Source organism: Diorhabda carinulata, chromosome 6 (assembly GCF_026250575.1).
Source record: "Diorhabda carinulata isolate Delta chromosome 6, icDioCari1.1, whole genome shotgun sequence".
In the NCBI taxonomy this organism is placed as follows: Eukaryota; Metazoa; Arthropoda; class Insecta; order Coleoptera; family Chrysomelidae; genus Diorhabda; species Diorhabda carinulata.
In genome coordinates this window covers 30528853-30550005 of record NC_079465.1, presented here as the reverse complement: position 1 = coordinate 30550005, position 21153 = coordinate 30528853, and the positions used below count along the sequence as shown (strand labels likewise).

Sequence of the window (21153 nt, the reverse complement as noted above, 5' to 3'; positions counted from 1 at the left end):
AAAAAACTTGATTTTCAAAATGCATTATCATCAATCTCTATATTAGATTAAATACTTTCCTTGAGTCCACATCGAACTGAAACAGTTCTAAACACTTAAAAGTGACCTTTGACATAATTATACAAATATGTAAACGAGGTTGCATAAATTTGTAATCAAAAAATAAGAATTGCCGCGTGTGCTTCTAAAAAAAAAATATGTAAATAAGGTTGCATCAGCTGTAGTCCACTAAAATGGATTTAAACCAACTTCACGACGTACTTTAAGATATACAGTTATGTATAGAGGGTTACATAAACTCTAATACGAGTATTACGATGCACTATTGAAGCAGATATGTATAAAATGTTGCATAAGTTGTAGTCGACTTATATAACGATGCGATTTTCACAAAAACGGATATGTATAAAGGGTTGCATAAGCTGTAGTCGACAAAAATGATTTTATATGGATAGAACTATGCACAGAAAAATAGATATGTATGGAGGGTTGCAGAAACTGTTGATGATTGTTGCAATATGACTTATTATCGAAATTAATTATTTCGAAAGTTGTTGTTATCGTAAGAAAGTGAAGGTCTAGAATTGTAAAGACAAATCAATAATAATATTATAATTAGCATATAATGATATGGATAAAAAAATTAACGTCACCCAAATTTGCATTTTGGTTTGCCTTGAAATATTCGTATCTTAAATTTTTTGATACAAAGTTCAATTTTATGTCGCACTTTGTGTTGTTTTGAAATACTTAGAAGTGATAATAGTAGTTTTTTCATAAGAAACATCATTTTTTTTTCAAAAATTTTGAAAATATACTTGAAATGCCCCGAAACAAAAAAAGGCGTTCGATCAAATCCGAAAATAAGCCGATGATAAATTCGGCACTAGCGAGACGTGAAGAGGTAAGTACCTATCGATTTTAGCTACACACTGTATATATTAAAAGTATTTCCATTGCAATTAATTTTCAAAATAATTGAGATTCTGAGACAAGCTGTATATAAAAACTTTTGAGGACACACTGTATATTAACAAAATTTGTGACACTAATTGAAAAAATTCTTCATACATAAAAATATTTCGGGACATTCTGTATATACGAAAGGTTTTCTAGGAAAAAGTGGATTTTGAAAAAAATCATGGACACACTGTAGATATTAAAAACGCATTGCAGGTATGAAAATTTTCTAGGACAAGCTGTATATACAAAAAAAACGTTCCATTGCAATTAATTTTCAAAATAATTGAGATTCTGAGACAAGCTGTATATAAAAACTTTAGAACGCATTGCCTATATAAAAAACTTTCGAGGACACACTGTATATTAACAAAATTTGTGACACTAATTGAAAAAATTCTTCATACATAAAAATATTTCGGGACATTCTGTATATACGAAAGGTTTTCTAGGAAAAAGTGGATTTTGAAAAAAATCAAAGACACACTGTAGATTTAAAAAACGCATTGCAGGTACGAAAATTTTCTAGGACAAGCTGTATATACAAAAAAAACGTTCCATTGCAATTAATTTTCAAAATAATTGAGATTCTGAGACAAGCTGTATATAAAAACTTTAGAACGTATTGCCTATATAAAAAACTTTCGAGGACACACTGTATATTAACAAAATTTGTGACACTAATTGAAAAAATTCTTCATACATAACAATATTTCGGGACATTCTGTATATACGAAAGGTTTTCTAGGAAAAAGTGGATTTTGAAAAAAATCAAAGACACACTGTAGATATTAAAAACGCATTGCAGGTATGAAAATTTTCTAGGACAAACTGTATATACAAAAAAAACGTTCGATTGCAATTAATTTTCAAAATAATTGAGATTCTGAGACAAGCTGTATATAAAAACTTTAGAACGTATTGCCTATATAAAAAACTTTCGAGGACACACTGTATATTAACAAAATTTGTGACACTAATTGAAAAAATTCTTCATACATAAAAATATTTCGGGACATTCTGTATATACGAAAGGTTTTCTAGGAAAAAGTGGATTTTGAAAAAAATCAAAGACACACTGTAGATTTAAAAAACGCATTGCAGGTACGAAAATTTTCTAGGACAAGCTGTATATACAAAAAAAACGTTCCATTGCAATTAATTTTCAAAATAATTGAGATTCTGAGACAAGCTGTATATAAAAACTTTAGAACGTATTGCCTATATAAAAAACTTTCGAGGACACACTGTATATTAACAAAATTTGTGACACTAATTGAAAAAATTCTTCATACATAAAAATATTTCGGGACATTCTGTATATACGAAAGGCTTTCTAGGAAAAAGTGGATTTTGAAAAAAATCATGGTCACACTGTAGATATTAAAAACGCATTGCAGGTATGAAAATTTTCTAGGACAAACTGTATATACAAAATAAACGTTCCAGTGTAATTTCTTTTGAATAAATTCTTGGACAAGCTGTATATAAAAACATTCTTGGATACCCTGTATGTATAACAAATTATCTATGACACACTGTTGATATAAAAAATGCCCTTCAGGTATGAAAATTTTCAAGGACAAACTGTATATAAACAAACGTGGCAGGGTAATTTATTTTTAAAAATTTGAAATTATAGGACAAGCTGTATATAAAAATTTTAGAACTCAATCCATATATAAAACACGTTCGAGGACACACTGTATATTAAAAAACTTTCCGTGATACTAATTAAAAAAAATTTACTCACACTGTATGTATAAAAATATCTCAGGACATTCTGTATATACTTAAGGTATTCTAGGAAAAAATGAATTTTGAAAAAAAATCTAGGACACACTATAGATATTGCCGGTAAGGAAATTTTCTAGGACGAACTGTATGTACAAAAAAAAAACGTTCCAGTGTAATTTATTTGGAATAAATTAGAGGACAAGCTGTATATAAAAATATTTTAGAATAGATTGTATGCATAAAAAACGTTATAGGACACACTGTATACAATTTTATACTTACAATGTATAATGTAAAAATATTTAAGGTCAGATTTAAATACGAAAAACGTTCCAAGGTTCAAAAAACTATGTGGGACAAACTGTATAAAAAAAACATTTTAACTCTATGTAGTGCAAAAAATTAGGCCACACTTTATAAATATGTATGTTACTTGAGACAAATCTTTTAGGTTTTAAGTAAAAATTCAATCTAGGACACACTGTATATATGAAAATATATCAGAAACTCCGAAACATGTTCTACTGTATACATAAAGTATGAAAAAAATAGGACAAACTATATATATGAAAAACTAGTTCTAGGATAAACTGCGTTTAAAAAAATTAGATGGGACACACTATATATATATATTTATATAAAAACCATTATAAAACAATTTGTTTAATTGAAGACTAAAACAAATGTAATTTTACGGAAACAAATTTTAACTATATTAAAGGTTAGAACTGTCAGATTATTCTAAGAATTAAAGTAATTAAACGTTAACGGTAATTACTTTTTTTTATAAATAAATTACCTACCATTTAATAGGAAATTATACATACAAATTTCATACTATTTGTGTATTTGTAGTCCCTCATTATTGAAAGTATAGAGTGAGGACGACAATTGATATTTTTTTAACAAATATCCCAACATATAATTCTATCAACAAACTCTTCTATCCCAATTTATTCCGAAACGACTATTTATTAATTGATTTTAAAAATTTCCCTTAAACGGAATTATAATTATGGTTGAATCTAGAAGATAATCGAATCTTTAATTGGCCTCCATTCATAATTATTTCCATTGACGTCATAAAACAACAAAATGACTTTTTTGGGCGCTTCGAAAAAAAATCATAATATTATCTAAAAAAAACCAAATTATTTATTTTGTTTTCAACCTAATCGCCATAAAAAACTTCCACATACAAGTGAATTAATATGGGAAATACCAAAATATGATGACGAAACTCCTTCTAATTCATCCATTTACTAATTATAACCTAAGTATAATTAAAGCGGAAATTCGCTTCTAGAATCAATTAAATGACTTGTATACTTTTAAAAACAAACTTTTTAAATAAATAAATTTTGTATTTGAATTGACCATCGTAGTCTCTTGTTGGGTTCACCCAAGTCAAGGTCTCCTACCAAAAAAGTGAAAATCTCCACTCTCCGTGACAAAGTGTGCAAAACTCGTGTAGTTCAGTAGATGGATTCTCGCGTAGAACACGTATTGTTTTAAATAAAAAACAATTATTTTTTATTTTCATTTTATTTTCTTCTATTTTAATGATGAAGTGAAAATTTTTTTCGGCTCAGTTTTGTCGTTTTATCTAGTGAACAGTTGGAATTTATTAAATGGTGAGTCTACAAGAGGAAATGTAGGTATTTCAACGTTGTGAAATTGTGTTACTTTTACTTTATCTATGGGTGAAAGAATTTTAAATCGAAGGAAATCGATTCAAGAGGTAGATGACTTTACGCTATTTTTATTTTCTTAAATTTCATTTTATTTATAATATAATCGTGTAAAAGTACCGCTCTTTTTATTGACAGAACTAAAAATATATATTTTTTGTTATACGGGGAGTGATCAACGTTTTTCTTCAAATATTATTTTATTTCTAGTATAATCGAAAAGGGTACCGCATTTTTGAAAGATAAAAACTAGGAATAAATATTTTTTATATATCAGAAGACGAAATCACTTTGTTATTTTTGATATTTGATACATTTTAACACAGTTATACAGGGTGATGAATGTTTTTTTTCAAATATAATTTCATTTATAATACGGTCGTCCAAAGGTACCGCATTTTTTAAAAATAATTATTTTTTATATATACAAGACGAAACAATCACTTTATTATTTTTGTTGTTTGATGCATTTTAACACAGTTATACAGGGTGATGAATGTTTTTTTTTCAAATATAATTTCATTTATAATACGGTCGTCCAAAGGTACCGCATTTTTTAAAAATAATTATTTTTTATATATACAAGACGAAACAATCACTTTATTATTTTTGTTGTTTGATGCATTTTAACACAGTTATACAGGGTGATGAATGTTTTTTTTTCAAATATAATTTCATTTATAATACGGTCGTCCAAAGGTACCGCATTTTTTAAAAATAATTATTTTTTATATATACAAGACGAAACAATCACTTTATTATTTTTGTTGTTTGATGCATTTTAACACAGTTATACAGGGTGATGAACGTTTTTTTCAAATATAATTTCGTTTATAATACAGTCGTGCAAAGGTACCGCATTTTTTAAAAATAAATATTTTTTATATATACAGTATGTCAGAAGACGAAATCACTTTGTTATTTTTGATATTTGATACATTTTAACACAGTTATACAGGGTGATGAATGTTTTTTTTCAAATATAATTTCATTTATAATACGGTCGTCCAAAGGTACCGCATTTTTTAAAAATAATTATTTTTTATATATACAAGACGAAACAATCACTTTATTATTTTTGTTGTTTGATGCATTTTAACACAGTTATACAGGGTGATGAATGTTTTTTTTTCAAATATAATTTCATTTACAATACAGTCGTGCAAAGGTACCGCATTTTTTAAGAATAAATATTTTTTATATATACAGTATGTCACAAGACGAAACAATCACTTTGTTATTTTTGTTGTTTGATGCATTTTTACACAGTTATACAGGGTGATGAACGTTTTTTTCAAATATAATTTCATTTACAATATAGTCGTGCAAAGGTACCGCATTTTTTTAAAATAATTATTTTTTCTATATACAGTATGTCACAAGACGAAACAATCACTTTGTTATTTTTGTTGTTTGATGCATTTTTACACAGTTATACAACGTTTTTGAAATCAAACTTTAGATTTATTGGTTCTCCCCCAAAAAATCACAGATCTTCTGTCAAATGATAATTTGAATCTTCAATCTCTCTTATCATGAGGGTCCAACGGATTCAGTGACCCCTGATACGGGTCCTGGTCCCCCATAACTTCAAACAACTCGATGTTTTTAAAAAAAATATTGGAAATCTTGACGGTTTCTAATATATACGACGTTAAACAACAAAAACATGAATAGTGAGTTTGTTAATTGGTAATATACATTTAAATTTTCCTAAATACGCACTTTTCTAATGAAACAAACCGTATACACCTCGTAAACTCAAATAGAATGTAATTTGGAACAAGTGAAATCTCTCGAGGTTAAATAATTATTTTCACTGTACATAATTGTTCGGGTTTATGTTTTCTCTACCATTTCTTTGTGGGTTAGCAACGATTATGCACTTTCATAGATTTTCTATATATGTACTGGGTGAGTTTTTAGTTCGGTCACATTTTCTAAACCCGATCTACCGCTCGCTGTTCGTTGTTCTGTGTTAAATACCAAAAATCAAGCTTCAATTTTCTAACTCAAGCGATTAACCACAAACACAGTCAAAATTGTCAAATTATTGGACAAAAGTTGTTTAAACAGTAATAAAAAACTGTTCAGGGGGCAATTAATAGTCAAAAACTGTTCAAAATTGACTAAAAGTTATAAATAATTGTTAAAATAGACAAATTATTGGACAAAAGTTGTTTAAACAGTAATAAAAAACTGTTCAGAGGGCAATTAATAGTCAAAAACTGTTCAAAATTGACTAAAAGTGATAAATAATTGTTAAAATAGTCAAATTGTCGGACAAAAGTTGTTTAAACAGTAATAAAAACTGTTCAGAGGGCAATTAATTGTCAAAAACTGTTCAAAATTGATTAAAAGTTATAAATAATTGTTAAAATAGACAAATTATTGGACAAAAGTTGTTTAAACAGTAATAAAAAACTGTTCAGAGGGCAATTAATTGTCAAAAACTGTTCAAAATTGATTAAAAGTTATAAATAATTGTTAAAATAGACAAATTATTGGACAAAAGTTGTTTAAACAGTAATAAAAAACTGTTCAGAGGACAATTAATTGGCAAAAACTGTTCAAAATTGATTAAAAGTTATAAATAATTGTTAAAATAGTCAAATTGTCGGACAAAAGTTGTTTAAACAGTAATAAAAAACTGTTCAGAGGGCAATTAATTGTCAAAAACTGTTCAAAATTGATTAAAAGTTATAAATAATTGTTAAAATAGTCAAATTGTCGGACAAAAGTTGTTTAAACAGTAATAAAAAACTGTTCAGGGGGCAATTAATAGTCAAAAACTGTTCAAAATTGACTAAAAGTTATAAATAATTGTTAGAATAGACAAATTATTGGACAAAAGTTGTTTAAACTAATAAAAAACTGTTTAGAGGGCAATTAATTGTCAAAAACTGTTCAAAATTGACTAAAAGTGATAAATAATTGTTAAAATAGTCAAATTGTCGGACAAAAGTTGTTTAAACAGTAATAAAAACTGTTCAGAGGGCAATTAATTGTCAAAAACTGTTCAAAATTGATTAAAAGTTATAAATAATTGTTAAAATAGACAAATTATTGGACAAAAGTTGTTTAAACAGTAATAAAAAACTGTTCAGAGGGCAATTAATTGGCAAAAACTGTTCAAAATTGATTAAAAGTTATAAATAATTGTTAAAATAGTCAAATTGTCGGACAAAAGTTGTTTAAACAGTAATAAAAAACTGTTCAGAGGGCAATTAATTGTCAAAAACTGTTCAAAATTGACTAAAAGTGATAAATAATTGTTAAAATAGTCAAATTGTTGGACAAAAGTTGTTTAAACAGTAATAAAAAACTGTTCAGAGGGCAATTGATTGTCAAAAACTGTTCAAAATTGACTAAAAGTGATAAATAATCGTTAAAATAGTCAAATTGTTGGGCAAAAGTTGTTTAAACAGTAATAAAATACTGTTCAGAGGGCAATTAATAGTCAAAAACTGTTCAAAATTGACTAAAAGTGATAAATAATTGTTAGAATAGACAAATTGTCGGACAATAGTTGTTTAAACAGTAATAAAAAACTGTTCAGAGGGCAATTGATTGTCAAAAACTGTTCAAAATTGACTAAAAGTGATAAATAATTGTTAAAATAGACAAATTATTGGACAAAAGTTGTTTAAACAGTAATAAAAAACTGTTCAGAGGGCAATTAATAATCAAAAACTGTTCAAAATTGACTAAAACTAATAAATGATTATAAAAATGATCAAAATATTGGAAAAAAGTTGTGAAAAACTGTTAAAAATCAAGTAAAATGATGATAAATATTTAGTAGGTAGTTACAAACTATAGGAACCAAAAAAAATGTCAAAATTGGTTTGCATTGTTGCCATATTTTCTAGTAATCAACTTTTGTCACATTAAGAACTCACCCTGTATATATATATACCTTCCGCATTGAGAAGTCCTTGAACTTACAAGATGAAAAAATAAAAAAGAAACAGAACGTGTCTTAAAAACAAAATAGTTTAGGTCAAAAAAATTTTAACGAATCAAACACCTGACATTAAAAAAATGTAGAAAAAACAACAATTTGTTTTTATTATCGTTATTTACGACGCGTGATTTGTCATATAAAATGTTTATTCAACATGACATGACAATTTTAATTGATAAAATTTTTAATTTGTTCTAAAAATCCCACTCAACATAAAGAAAAAACAATATAGGAATTAATTCAATATTACGCGTTTTCCTTGTCCGGGATAATGAACGGAATAGCAGACCATACACGTTACAAACCAGAGACAAAAATTACCATTTTTATTTTCGAAATTGTAGTCGGTTTTTTTTAATTTTTCATACACCGTAATTAGCTTTTTATATACAGTGGTGAACAAAAAATTAATAAACACAAAATTATCCACGTTTTTAATGTTAACAGAAAACTATTTATTACGATTAACACGTGATATACCATGTCAATTATTATTTTGTATTAAATGTTTATTTAACGATAATTTTTGATACTTCACACATAAATCTGTCAAAAATATCAGTTTTTTGATTAATATTTTCATATTTCGTGTTTTTTTTAAAGCTATTTCCCTTTTTATCCGGGATAGTATATGGAATAGCAGTCCATACACGTTACAAATCAGAGACAAAAATTACCATTTTTATTTTCGAAATTGTAGTCGGTTTTTTTGATTTTTCATACACCGTAATTAGTTTTTTATATACAGTGGTGAACAAAAAATTAATAAACACAAAATTATCCACGTTTTTACTAGTAACAGAAAACTATTTATTACGATTAACACGTGATGTACCATGTCAATTATTATTTTGTATTAAATGTTTATTTAACGATAATTTTTAATACTTCACACATAAATCTGTCAAAAATATCAGTTTTTTGATTAATATTTTCATATTTCGTGTTTTTTTTAAAGCTATTTCCCTTTTTATCCGGGATAATATATGGAATAGCAGCCCATACACGTTACAAACCAGAGACAAAAATTACCATTTTTATTTTCGAAATTGTAGTCGTTTTTTTTTTGATTTTTCATACACCGTAATTAGTTTTTTATATACAGTGGTGAACAAAAAATTAATAAACACAAAATTATCCACGTTTTTACTAGTAACAGAAAACTATTTATTACGATTAACACGTGATGTACCATGTCAATTATTGTTTTGTATTAAATGTTTATTTAACGATTATTTTTGATACATAACACATAAATCTGTCAAAAATATCAGTTTTTTTATTAATATTTTCATATTTCGTGTTTTTTTTAAAGCTATTTCCCTTTTTATCCGGGATAATATATGGAATAGCAGCCCATGCACGTTAAAAATCAGAGATAAAAATTACCATTTTTATTTTCGAAATTGTAGTCGGTTTTTTTGATTTTTCATACACCGTAATTAGTTTTTAATATACAGTGGTGAACAAAAAATTAATAAACACAAAATTATCTGTCAAAAATATCAGTTTTTTGATTAATATTTTCATATTTCGTAGTATTTTCGAAGCTATTTCCCTTTTTATCCGGAATAACGAACGGAATAGCAGTCCATGCACGTTTCAAATCTTTATTATATTAATTTCGATTGATTTTCGACTTTTTTTTTTCAAATTTCGTTCCAGACCATGCCTCCCGGAATAATAGCGATCCGAGTACTGTTTTGGATGGCCATAAAATCTATAAACGTGCTGTATATACCAGTAATAATAAAAAGGGTTTTTCGGAAAAATAAAACTTGTCCTCCGGTCTCAAACGAAATTCTTCTTTTATCAGCCACGGAACTGGCCGAAAAAATACGTAATCGAAACGTAAGTTTTTTGGCGGCGACTTTTTGTTTTCGAATTTTGATTGTGGTTATTGAAGGTATCCTGCGAAAGCGTCGTAAGGGCGTACATAAACAGGATACAGCAGGTGAATCCCGTAATTAACGCCGTTATAGAGGATAGATTTCAAGCCGCTTTGGAGGATGCTAAAAGAGTGGATCAGTTTTTGGCGAGCAGCCAAATGGATGTGAAGGAAATCGAAGAGAATCAACCTTTACTTGGTAAGTATGTTTTCCACTTTTGGAAAGTTGTTTTAGGTGCTGCTTAGTCGAAGGGAAGTTTCCCGTTGAAGTTTTGTGAAACTTCCTTCTGGAAATTTCATTTTCGATAAAAAAAATCAATTTTATTCCGATATTTCATAAATTCAAATATTGATTTGTTTGAGGGAGAATTTTCCGGTGGAATGATTGGAGATTTATGGAAATTCTACCCGGAAAGTTCACAAGTCATGAAAAGTTCTTGGAATTTTGAAAAATCGACCGTTTTTAGGAAGTTTTTTCATCAAGTTTATCGATTGAAGGGAGTTTTATGATAACTCCTTCTATAAAACTTATTTTTAATAGGAAAAATTCGTTTTTCAGTTAAACACCGTCCATCGCATTTAAAACGTCGTACAACTTTCATTTAATCTCCTTATCAGCAAACACCGTCCAATTTTTTTCAAACGGATATTAATTTGACAAAAACTAACGTCATTCGATTTCCTTGCTTGTGAACACCGTCCATAATGAATGTGGTATCGGAAAAACGTAATTTTTCCGTTGCTACTGAACACCGTCCGTTTTTATTGTCTTCGATAGCGAATTCCTTTCAGTTAAACACCGTCCATCGCATTTAAAACGTCGTACAACTTTCATTTAATCTCCTTATCAGTAAACACCGTCCAATTTTTTTTAAACGGATATTAATTTGACAAAAACTAACGTCATTCGATTTCCTTGCTTGTGAACACCGTCCATAATGAATGTGGTATCGGAAAAACGTAATTTTTCCGTTGCTAGTGAACACCGTCCGTTTTTATTGTCTTCGATAGCGAATTCCTTTCAGTTAAACACCGTCCATCGCATTTAAAACGTCGTACAACTTTCATTTAATCTCCTTATCAGTAAACACCGTCCAATTTTTTTTAAACGGATATTAATTTGACAAAAACTAACGTCATTCGATTTCCTTGCTTGTGAACACCGTCCATAATGAATGTGGTATCGGAAAATCGTGATTTTTCCGTTGCTAGTGAACACCGTCCGTTTTTATTGTCTTCAATAGCGAATTCCTTTCAGTTAAACACCGTCCATCGCATTTAAAACGTCGTACAACTTTCATTTAATCTCCTTATCAGTAAACACCGTCCAATTTTTTTTAAACGGATATTAATTTGACAAAAACTAACGTCATTCGATTTCCTTGCTTGTGAACACCGTCCATAATGAATGTGGTATCGGAAAAACGTAATTTTTCCGTTGCTACTGAACACCGTCCGTTTTTATTGTCTTCGATAGCGAATTCCTTTCAGTTAAACACCGTCCATCGCATTTAAAACGTCGTACAACTTTCATTTAATCTCCTTATCAGTAAACACCGTCCAATTTTTTTTAAACGGATATTAATCTGACAAAAATTAACGTCGACCGACTGTCCAATCGATTTCCTTGCTTGTGAACACCGTCCGTAATAAATCTGGTATCGGAAAAACGTAATTTTTCCGTTGCTACTGAACACCGTCCGTTTTTATTGTCTTCAATAGCGAATTCCTTTCAGTTAAACACCGTCCATCGCATTTAAAACGTCGTACAACTTTCATTTAATCTCCTTATTAGTAAACACCGTCCAATTTTTTTCAAACGGATATTAATCTGACAAAAATTAACGTCGATCGAATGTCCAATCGATTTCCTTGCTTGTGAACACCGTCCTTAACGAATCTGGTATCGGAAAAACGTAATTTTTCCGTTGCTAGTGAACACCGTCCGTTTTTATTGTCTTCGATAGAGAATTCCTTTCAGTTAAACACCGTCCATCGCATTTAAAACGTCGTACAACTTTCATTTAATCTCCTTATCAGTAAACACCGTCCAATTTTTTTTAAACGGATATTAATCTGACAAAAATTAACGTCGACCGACTGTCCAATCGATTTCCTTGCTTGTGAACACCGTCCGTAATAAATCTGGTATCGGAAAAACGTAATTTTTCCGTTGCTACTGAACACCGTCCGTTTTTATTGTCTTCAATAGCGAATTCCTTTCAGTTAAACACCGTCCATCGCATTTAAAACGTCGTACAACTTTCATTTAATCTCCTTATTAGTAAACACCGTCCAATTTTTTTCAAACGGATATTAATCTGACAAAAATTAACGTCGATCGAATGTCCAATCGATTTCCTTGCTTGTGAACACCGTCCTTAACGAATCTGGTATCGGAAAAACGTAATTTTTCCGTTGCTAGTGAACACCGTCCGTTTTTATTGTCTTCGATAGAGAATTCCTTTCAGTTAAACACCGTCCATCGCATTTAAAACGTCGTACAACTTTCATTTAATCTCCTTATCAGTAAACACCGTCCAATTTTTTTCAAACGGATATTAATTTGACAAAAACTAACGTCATTCGATTTCCTTGCTTGTGAACACCGTCCATAATGAATGTGGTATCGGAAAATCGTGATTTTTCCGTTGCTAGTGAACACCGTCCGTTTTTATTGTCTTCAATAGCGAATTCCTTTCAGTTAAACACCGTCCATCGCATTTAAAACGTCGTACAACTTTCATTTAATCTCCTTATCAGTAAACACCGTCCAATTTTTTTCAAACGGATGTTAATCTGACAAAAACTAACGTCGATCGACTGTCCAATCGATTTCCTTGCTTGTGAACACCGTCCTTAATGATTCTGGTATCGGAAAAACGTAATTTTTCCGTTTATGTGAACACCGTCCATTTTATAAAATTTCCTTTTCTGTTTCACCAAACACCGTCCATTTTAACCAAGACTCGTTCAACTTCATTTAATTCCCTTAATTGCAAACGCCGTCCATTTTTTGAAACCAGAATTTCGAAAAATCGACCATTTTGTGGGAAGTTTTTTCGTCGAAGGGAGTTTTACGATAACTCCTTATATTAAACTCATTTCTAATGGGAAAAATTCGTTTTTTCCGACCGACCAAACCAGTTCAAAGAAAGTTTTTTCGTAAAAAAAAAACGTATCGAATTTCCAGGAGTTCCGATTTCGATAAAAGGTAGTATCGAGGTAGCCAAAATGAAAAGTACCTCGGGAATGGTGACGAGAGCGAACATAATAGCGGAACAAGACGCCGTTTCTGTCAAAAACGTCCGAGAAGCCGGAGCCATACCGCTAATCACGTCCAACATACCGGAACTTTGCATGAATTGGGAATCGACCAATAAACTCGTCGGTACGACGAAAAACCCATACGACACCTCCAGGACCTGCGGGGGATCATCGGGCGGCGAGGTACGCTAAATAAATCGATAACGAATCGATTAATAATCGATTATAAACGGTTTTGTCTCGTTTGGTGTTGTAGGCGAGTCTGTTAGCCACGGCGGGGTCGTTGATAGGCATCGGATCGGATATAGCCGGTTCTCTACGTTTGCCGGCGCATTTCTGCGGCGTGTGGGGTCACAAACCGACGCCGGGTACGGTTTCCAGCGTCGGACACTATCCCAGTTGTAAACACGAGGATATTTGGAAGGCGACTTTCACTTTGGGTCCGATGGCGAGGTACGCCGTAGATTTGAAACTGTTGCTGCGAGTCATCATCGAACCGAATTTTAAAGACGAATTGAGACTGTACGAACCGGTGAGATGAAATTTCGGAAATGATTTAAACGTTTCTGACGAGATTTTATATACATATACAGGTCGACGTTAAAGAGTTGAGGATATTTTATATGGAGGACATCCAATCGGCGCTTACTGCCAATGTGAACGAGGAGTGTTTGGACGCACTTCGTATGGTAGTCGATTATTTCGATGATATTTGCCGCTATGACGTCGAAAAAGTAAGTGATTTGTTGATTTTTTTCCTTTCAAGTGAACACCGTCCTTGGCGTCGAGAAAATTGCTTTCGCATAACTTTTCAAGTCGAAATTTGCTTTGAATTTTGACTAAAACTTTTTTTTTCAATTTAAAATATAACAAAGTGTCTTTTTCGACCAAAAATGTCCATTTCTCTAATAAATAGTAGTATGAACGTTGTATTATGTTCTTTTTAGGCCGCCTCGTATATCAAATTTTCAATCAAATGTCTTGTTTGGACTAAAATGATGGTTAAAGTCGTCAAACGTGCGCGAATATCATTTTTTTCTATTATTTTATTGATTCATTGTTCTTTTCACTTATAAAACTCATTTATTGTGGTTTTCACTTATAAAAATAGGATCAAATGTCATTTATTGATCCTTTCACTTATGAAAATGTGAACAAATGTCATTCATCGTCAATTTCACTTATAAAAACCCATTCAAATGTCTTTTATTGTGGTTTTCACTTATAAAAATACGATCAAATGTCATTTATTGTTCTTTTCACTTATGAAAATGTGAACAAATGTCATTCATCGTCAATTTCACTTATAAAAACCCATTCAAATGTCTTTTATTGTGGTTTTCACTTATAAAAATACGATCAAATGTCATTTATTGATCCTTTCACTTATGAAAATGTGAACAAATGTCATTCATCGTCAATTTCACTTATAAAAACCCATTCAAATGTCTTTTATTGTGGTTTTCACTTATAAAAATACGATCAAATGTCATTTATTGTTCTTTTCACTTATGAAAATGTGAACAAATGTCATTCATCGTCAATTTCACTTATAAAAACCCATTCAAATGTCTTTTATTGTGGTTTTCACTTATAAAAATACGATCAAATGTCATTTATTGATCCTTTCACTTATGAAAATGTGAACAAATGTCATTCATCGTCAATTTCACTTATAAAAACCCATTCAAATGTCTTTTATTGTGGTTTTCACTTATAAAAATACGATCAAATGTCATTTATTGTTCTTTTCACTTATGAAAATGTGAACAAATGTCATTCATCGTCAATTTCACTTATAAAAACCCATTCAAATGTCTTTTATTGTGGTTTTCACTTATAAAAATACGATCAAATGTCATTTATTGTTCTTTTCACTTATGAAAATGTGAACAAATGTCATTCATCGTCAATTTCACTTATAAAAACCCATTCAAATGTCTTTTATTGTGGTTTTCACTTATAAAAATACGATCAAATGTCATTTATTGTTCTTTTCACTTATGGAAATATGGGCAAATGTCATTCATCGTCAATTTCACTTATAAAAACCCATTCAAATGTCTTTTATTGTGCTTTTCATTATAAAAATACGAGCAAATGTCATTTATTGTTCTTTCTACTTATAAAAATATGAACAAATGTTATTTATCGTCAATTTTACTCATAAAAGTGCAAACAAATTTCATTTATTGTGCTTTTCACTTATAAAAATACGAACAAATGTCATTATGACCCAAAAATGTGTTTAAAAGTAAATTATTTTGAATTTCACTTATAAAAATGCAAAAAATGTCCTTCGATTGTTATTTTCATTTTGAAAAATGCGAAAATTTACCATTTATCGGTTTTTTCACTCATAATAATGCGATAAGGTGCCATATACTGTTGATTTTACTTATAATGATTCGTAAAATTGTCATTTATTGTTCTTTTCACTTATAATAATGCGAAAGGTTGCCATGTATTGTTGATTTCATTTATAATATTGCGAAAATTGCCATTAATAATTGTGGTTTTTACTTATAAAAATGCGAAAAAAGGCCATTTACTGTTCTTTTCACTTATAAAAATGAGTAAAATTGGCATTTATTGTTATTTTCACTTATAAGAATTGCGTAAAATTGCCTTTTATTGTTTTTTTCACTTATAAAAATGCGAAAAAAAGGCCATTTATTCTTCTTTTCACTTATAAAAATGCGAAAAGCTGCCATTTATTGTACTTTTCACTTATAAATATTGCGTAAAATTGCCATTTATTCTTCTTTTCACTTATAAAAGTGCGAAAAATTGCCATTTAATATTATTTTCACTTATAAAAATGCGAATAAATATCAAGTGTTAATTAAAGTTTCATCAACATTTCTTCTAGATAGATTTACCATTGATGAAACACGCTCCGGAATTATCGGCTCTAACCCTATTGGATATCGACGACGTCGACAATTTATTCAAAGGAAGAGGAGACGGTTCCATATTGGAATTGTTCAGATACATGACGTTCAGATCGAAATCGGTATTGACGGCCATATTATACGGCGTGTTGAGAAAATTATCCACCCATCTGCCGAGATCGACGACGGATTATTGTACGAAAAAATTGGACCAACTTCGAAACGAATTCGTCAAATTGTTGGGGAAGAACGGCGTTTTTTTGATACCATCTTTTACGGCCGAAGCCCATTACCACGGCGATATATACAGGAAAATATTCGATTCGACGTATCTGATGATATTTAACGCTTTGGGGTTACCGGTCACCAACTGTCCGGTCAAATTCACCAAAAACGGCCTACCGATCGGTATTCAAGTGAGTTTTTCATTTTATTTTTCGTATATTTTCACGAATTTCCATTTCGTTGCAGGTGGTGGCGGCGCCGTATTGCGATAGATTGACGCTGGCCGTCGCCGAGGAGGTGGAAAGGCATTTCGGCGGTTGGCGACCGCCCTACAAGCGCCGATAGTTCCTAATAGAACTTTAATTAATATTTACGAGGAAATACAGGGTGAGCTATCTTATCGAACTTTTCCTTATCCCTTAGACGTTAATATACGAATGAATTTTTTGATATTCGATTTCCTTGCTTGCGAACACCGTCCTTAACGAATCTGGTATCGGAAAAACGTAATTTTTCCGTTGCTACTGAACACCGTCCGTTTTTATTGTCTTCGATAGCGAATTCCTTTCAGTTAAACACCGTCCATCGCATTTAAAACGTCGTACAACTTTCATTTAATCTCCTTATTAGTAAACACCGTCCAATTTTTTTTAAACGGACATTAATTTGACAAAAACTAACGTCGATCGACTGTCCTATCGATTTCCTTGCTTGTGAACACCGTTCTTAACGAATCTGGTATCGGAAAAACGTAATTTTTCCGTTGCTACTGAACACCGTCCGTTTTTATTGTCTTCAATAGAGAATTCCTTTCAGTTAAACACCGTCCATCGCATTTAAAACGTCGTACAACTTTCATTTAATCTCCTTATCAGTAAACACCGTCCAATTTTTTTCAAACGGACATTAATTTGACAAAAACTAACGTCGACCGACTGTCCTATCGATTTCCTTGCTTGTGAACACCGTCCGTAATAAATCTGGTATCGGAAAAACGTAATTTTTCCGTTGCTAGTGAACACCGTCCGTTTTTATTGTCTTCAATAGCGAATTCCTTTCAGTTAAACACCGTCCATCGCATTTAAAACGTCGTACAACTTTCATTTAATCTCCTTATTAGTAAACACCGTCCAATTTTTTTTAAACGGACATTAATTTGACAAAAACTAACGTCGATCGACTGTCCTATCGATTTCCTTGCTTGTGAACACCGTTCTTAACGAATCTGGTATCGGAAAAACGTAATTTTTCCGTTGCTACTGAACACCGTCCGTTTTTATTGTCTTCAATAGAGAATTCCTTTCAGTTAAACACCGTCCATCGCATTTAAAACGTCGTACAACTTTCATTTAATCTCCTTATCAGTAAACACCGTCCAATTTTTTTCAAACGGACATTAATTTGACAAAAACTAACGTCGACCGACTGTCCTATCGATTTCCTTGCTTGTGAACACCGTCCGTAATAAATCTGGTATCGGAAAAACGTAATTTTTCCGTTGCTAGTGAACACCGTCCGTTTTTATTGTCTTCGATAGCGAATTCCTTTCAGTTAAACACCGTCCATCGCATTTAAAACGTCGTACAACTTTCATTTAATCTCCTTATTAGTAAACACCGTCCAATTTTTTTTAAACGGACATTAATTTGACAAAAACTAACGTCGATCGACTGTCCTATCGATTTCCTTGCTTGTGAACACCGTTCTTAACGAATCTGGTATCGGAAAAACGTAATTTTTCCGTTGCTAGTGAACACCGTCCGTTTTTATTGTCTTCGATAGCGAATTCCTCACAGTTAAACACCGTCCATCGCATTTAAAACGTCGTACAACTTTCATTTAATCTCCTTATCAGTAAACACCGTCCAATTTTTTTCAAACGGATATTAATTTGACAAAAACTAACGTCGATCGAATGTCCAATCGATTTCCTTGCTTGTGAACACCGTCCATAATGAATGTGGTATTGGAAAATCGTGATTTTTCCGTTGCTAGTGAACACCGTCCGTTTTTATTGTCTTCAATAGCGAATTCCTCACAGTTAAACACCGTCCAATTTTTTTTAAACGGACATTAATTTGACAAAAACTAACGTCGATCGAATGTCCAATCGATTTCCTTGCTTGTGAACACCGTCCTTAACGAATCTGGTATCGGAAAAACGTAATTTTTCCGTTGCTAGTGAACACCGTCCGTTTTTATTGTCTTCAATAGCGAATTCCTTTCAGTTAAACACCGTCCATCGCATTTAAAACGTCGTACAACTTTCATTTAATCTCCTTATCAGTAAACACCGTCCAATTTTTTTCAAACGGATATTAATTTGACAAAAATTAACGTCGATCGAATGTCCAATCGATTTCCTTGCTTGTGAACACCGTCCTTAACGAATCTGGTATCGGAAAAACGTAATTTTTCCGTTGCTAGTGAACACCGTCCGTTTTTATTGTCTTCGATAGAGAATTCCTTTCAGTTAAACACCGTCCATTTCATCCAAAACGCGTTCGACTTTATCTAATCCCTTCAATTGCAAACGCCGTCCATTTTTTGATAATTTATAAAGAATCTAAATGAAAACCCTTTCAGTTAAACACCGTCCATTTTATCGAAATTGTGCTAAACTGCCATCCAATTGCTTTGCTCGCAAACACCGTCCATTTCACCTACCCGACCTTACCTGTGAATACCGTCCATATATTTTTTTTCCAAAAGGAACGATGCAAATTCCATAATTGACTTTACAGAGTGATAATTTTTTTCAGGTCCTCCATCCATCACAAAATTCTAGATATACAAGGGAAAAATAAATCGCGCAGTAACGACGAAATTATTTTTCGTCAAATAACAAGTGTCGGTCTCGTCGAAAATTACTTCTGGATATAGTCCAAAGATGGCGTCGACATCTGTAACCTTCTAAACTAGCAAAAAATGGTGGACTAAATAAGCGCAAATTCGGGTGTGAACACGTGAAATTCCCGGTGATTTTCGAAACTAAATTTTTTCAAATTCGAAATTTTTTTTTACAGAAAAAAATAAATTTTTTTCCTGTTTCGATTGACGTTGATAGTGAAATGAATCGATTGTGATAAGGTCGAAAATCGAATAAAAAACTTGCCGGTAGCTTCTAGTTTTGTATTACGACGTCAACGGTAGGGGCGATAGGGAAACAAAGGAATGGATATGGGAGAGAGTGGATGGACAAGTAAAAAAAAAAAAAAATTGTATCGCTGAGGTTAACGAACCTTCTTTATTCATCCAGTCTATACAATTATTTTATTATATACATAATAACAATGATAAGTTTATTATTTCACCAAAAGAATCACAAAAAGACAAGTAAAAGAAATAAAATTTAAGTATTATTTTATTTTTTCACCTACCCTGTATATATTATAGCGAGATTGTATTGAAACGTTTGAATATTTACGTAGTTTGTGGGGAAACTGTGAAAAACTCGCAAAATAAACGGAAACAGTTTGAAAACTGTTGGGAATCGAAAAAAAATTGAATCGCTGACAGAAGTCGAAGAAAACTGTGGAAAATGTTTTTAAAAATGAAGGAAAATTTTTGAAAAACTGTTGGGGATCAAGAAAAACAAAATCACATATGCTACAATGTGGAAAAACGTATGGAAATAATCATAAACTCAAAAACTGTTGTAATACAAGGGAAAAATAAAAACAATTTTAGGGAGGCTACGATCTAAAAGTGATAAAAGCACAAAAGAATTATTAGTGAATTAAAAATATGACAAAATATTGAAAATCAATGAAAAACTGTTGGAAATTGGGTAAAACCAAACTACAATATCTAGAAGTGAAGAGACATCATATCGTGCGAGGTTATTTTTATAAATATATTGGAAAGTTTTTGAAAACTTCAAAACTGTTGATATTATATTTGAAAAACTGTTAGAAAACTGTTGGAAATTGATGAAAATCAAAGAACACCTACTAGAAGTTGAAAAAAAGTTAAGAAAAACGCAAAACATTTGCACAAAAATAATTGCACATTTTAAAAAACTGCGAAAATAATTCAAAAACTGTTCAAAATGACCGAGAACCAAAATAAACAAAAAGAAGTTGAAGGAAACCTTAAAACACAAGATATACTCATCGGAAATATAAGAAATTATCGAGAAAAAAATCGAAAACTGTTGAAAATTATGAAAAAATTGTTAGAAAACTGTTGGGAACGAGATAGAAACTATGGAAGGCTACAAAATAATGAAAATTCGAAAAATACATTTGGAGAGAGATTAAATTTAGAAATTGTAGCAACAGAACCCGTGGACTTTGTAACAAAAACTATTATTAACAGTCAAAAACTGTTGGAAACTTGAGAAAATTAAACCAGTACTGAGATAATTTGATAATAACTTCGAGGAACTATGAAACCAAAGTGAAAATGGGAAAATAATTGAAAATACTAAAAAACTGATGTAAAAATATTTCAAAAACTGTTGAAAACTTATAATAAAAGAAAGAAATTGAAGGAAAGACAAAAGATAAAAGATACTCATCG

General features: G+C 30.9%; 1 protein-coding gene across 4 annotated transcripts; it reads left to right on the top strand.

Moving 5' to 3' along the window:
- Positions 1 to 541: 541 nt before the first annotated feature.
- LOC130895555 (fatty-acid amide hydrolase 2) lies at positions 542 to 19980 on the top strand. 4 transcript variants are annotated; one of them, XM_057802910.1, is made up of 9 exons: positions 542 to 904; positions 10021 to 10206; positions 10262 to 10442; positions 13437 to 13693; positions 13767 to 14042; positions 14104 to 14244; positions 16383 to 16820; positions 16876 to 17016; positions 19392 to 19980. In XM_057802910.1, the coding sequence occupies exons 1-8, from the start codon at positions 824 to 826 to the stop codon at positions 16972 to 16974; spliced, it is 1659 nt and encodes a 552-aa protein (XP_057658893.1). In that variant the 5' UTR covers positions 542 to 823; the 3' UTR covers positions 16975 to 17016; positions 19392 to 19980. The 4 variants fall into 4 exon arrangements, with proteins under 4 accessions (XP_057658893.1, XP_057658895.1, XP_057658894.1 ...); XM_057802912.1 differs by lacking the exon at positions 542 to 904 and adding an exon at positions 4081 to 4331; XM_057802911.1 differs by lacking the exon at positions 542 to 904 and adding an exon at positions 4086 to 4438.
- Positions 19981 to 21153: the final 1173 nt, after the last annotated feature.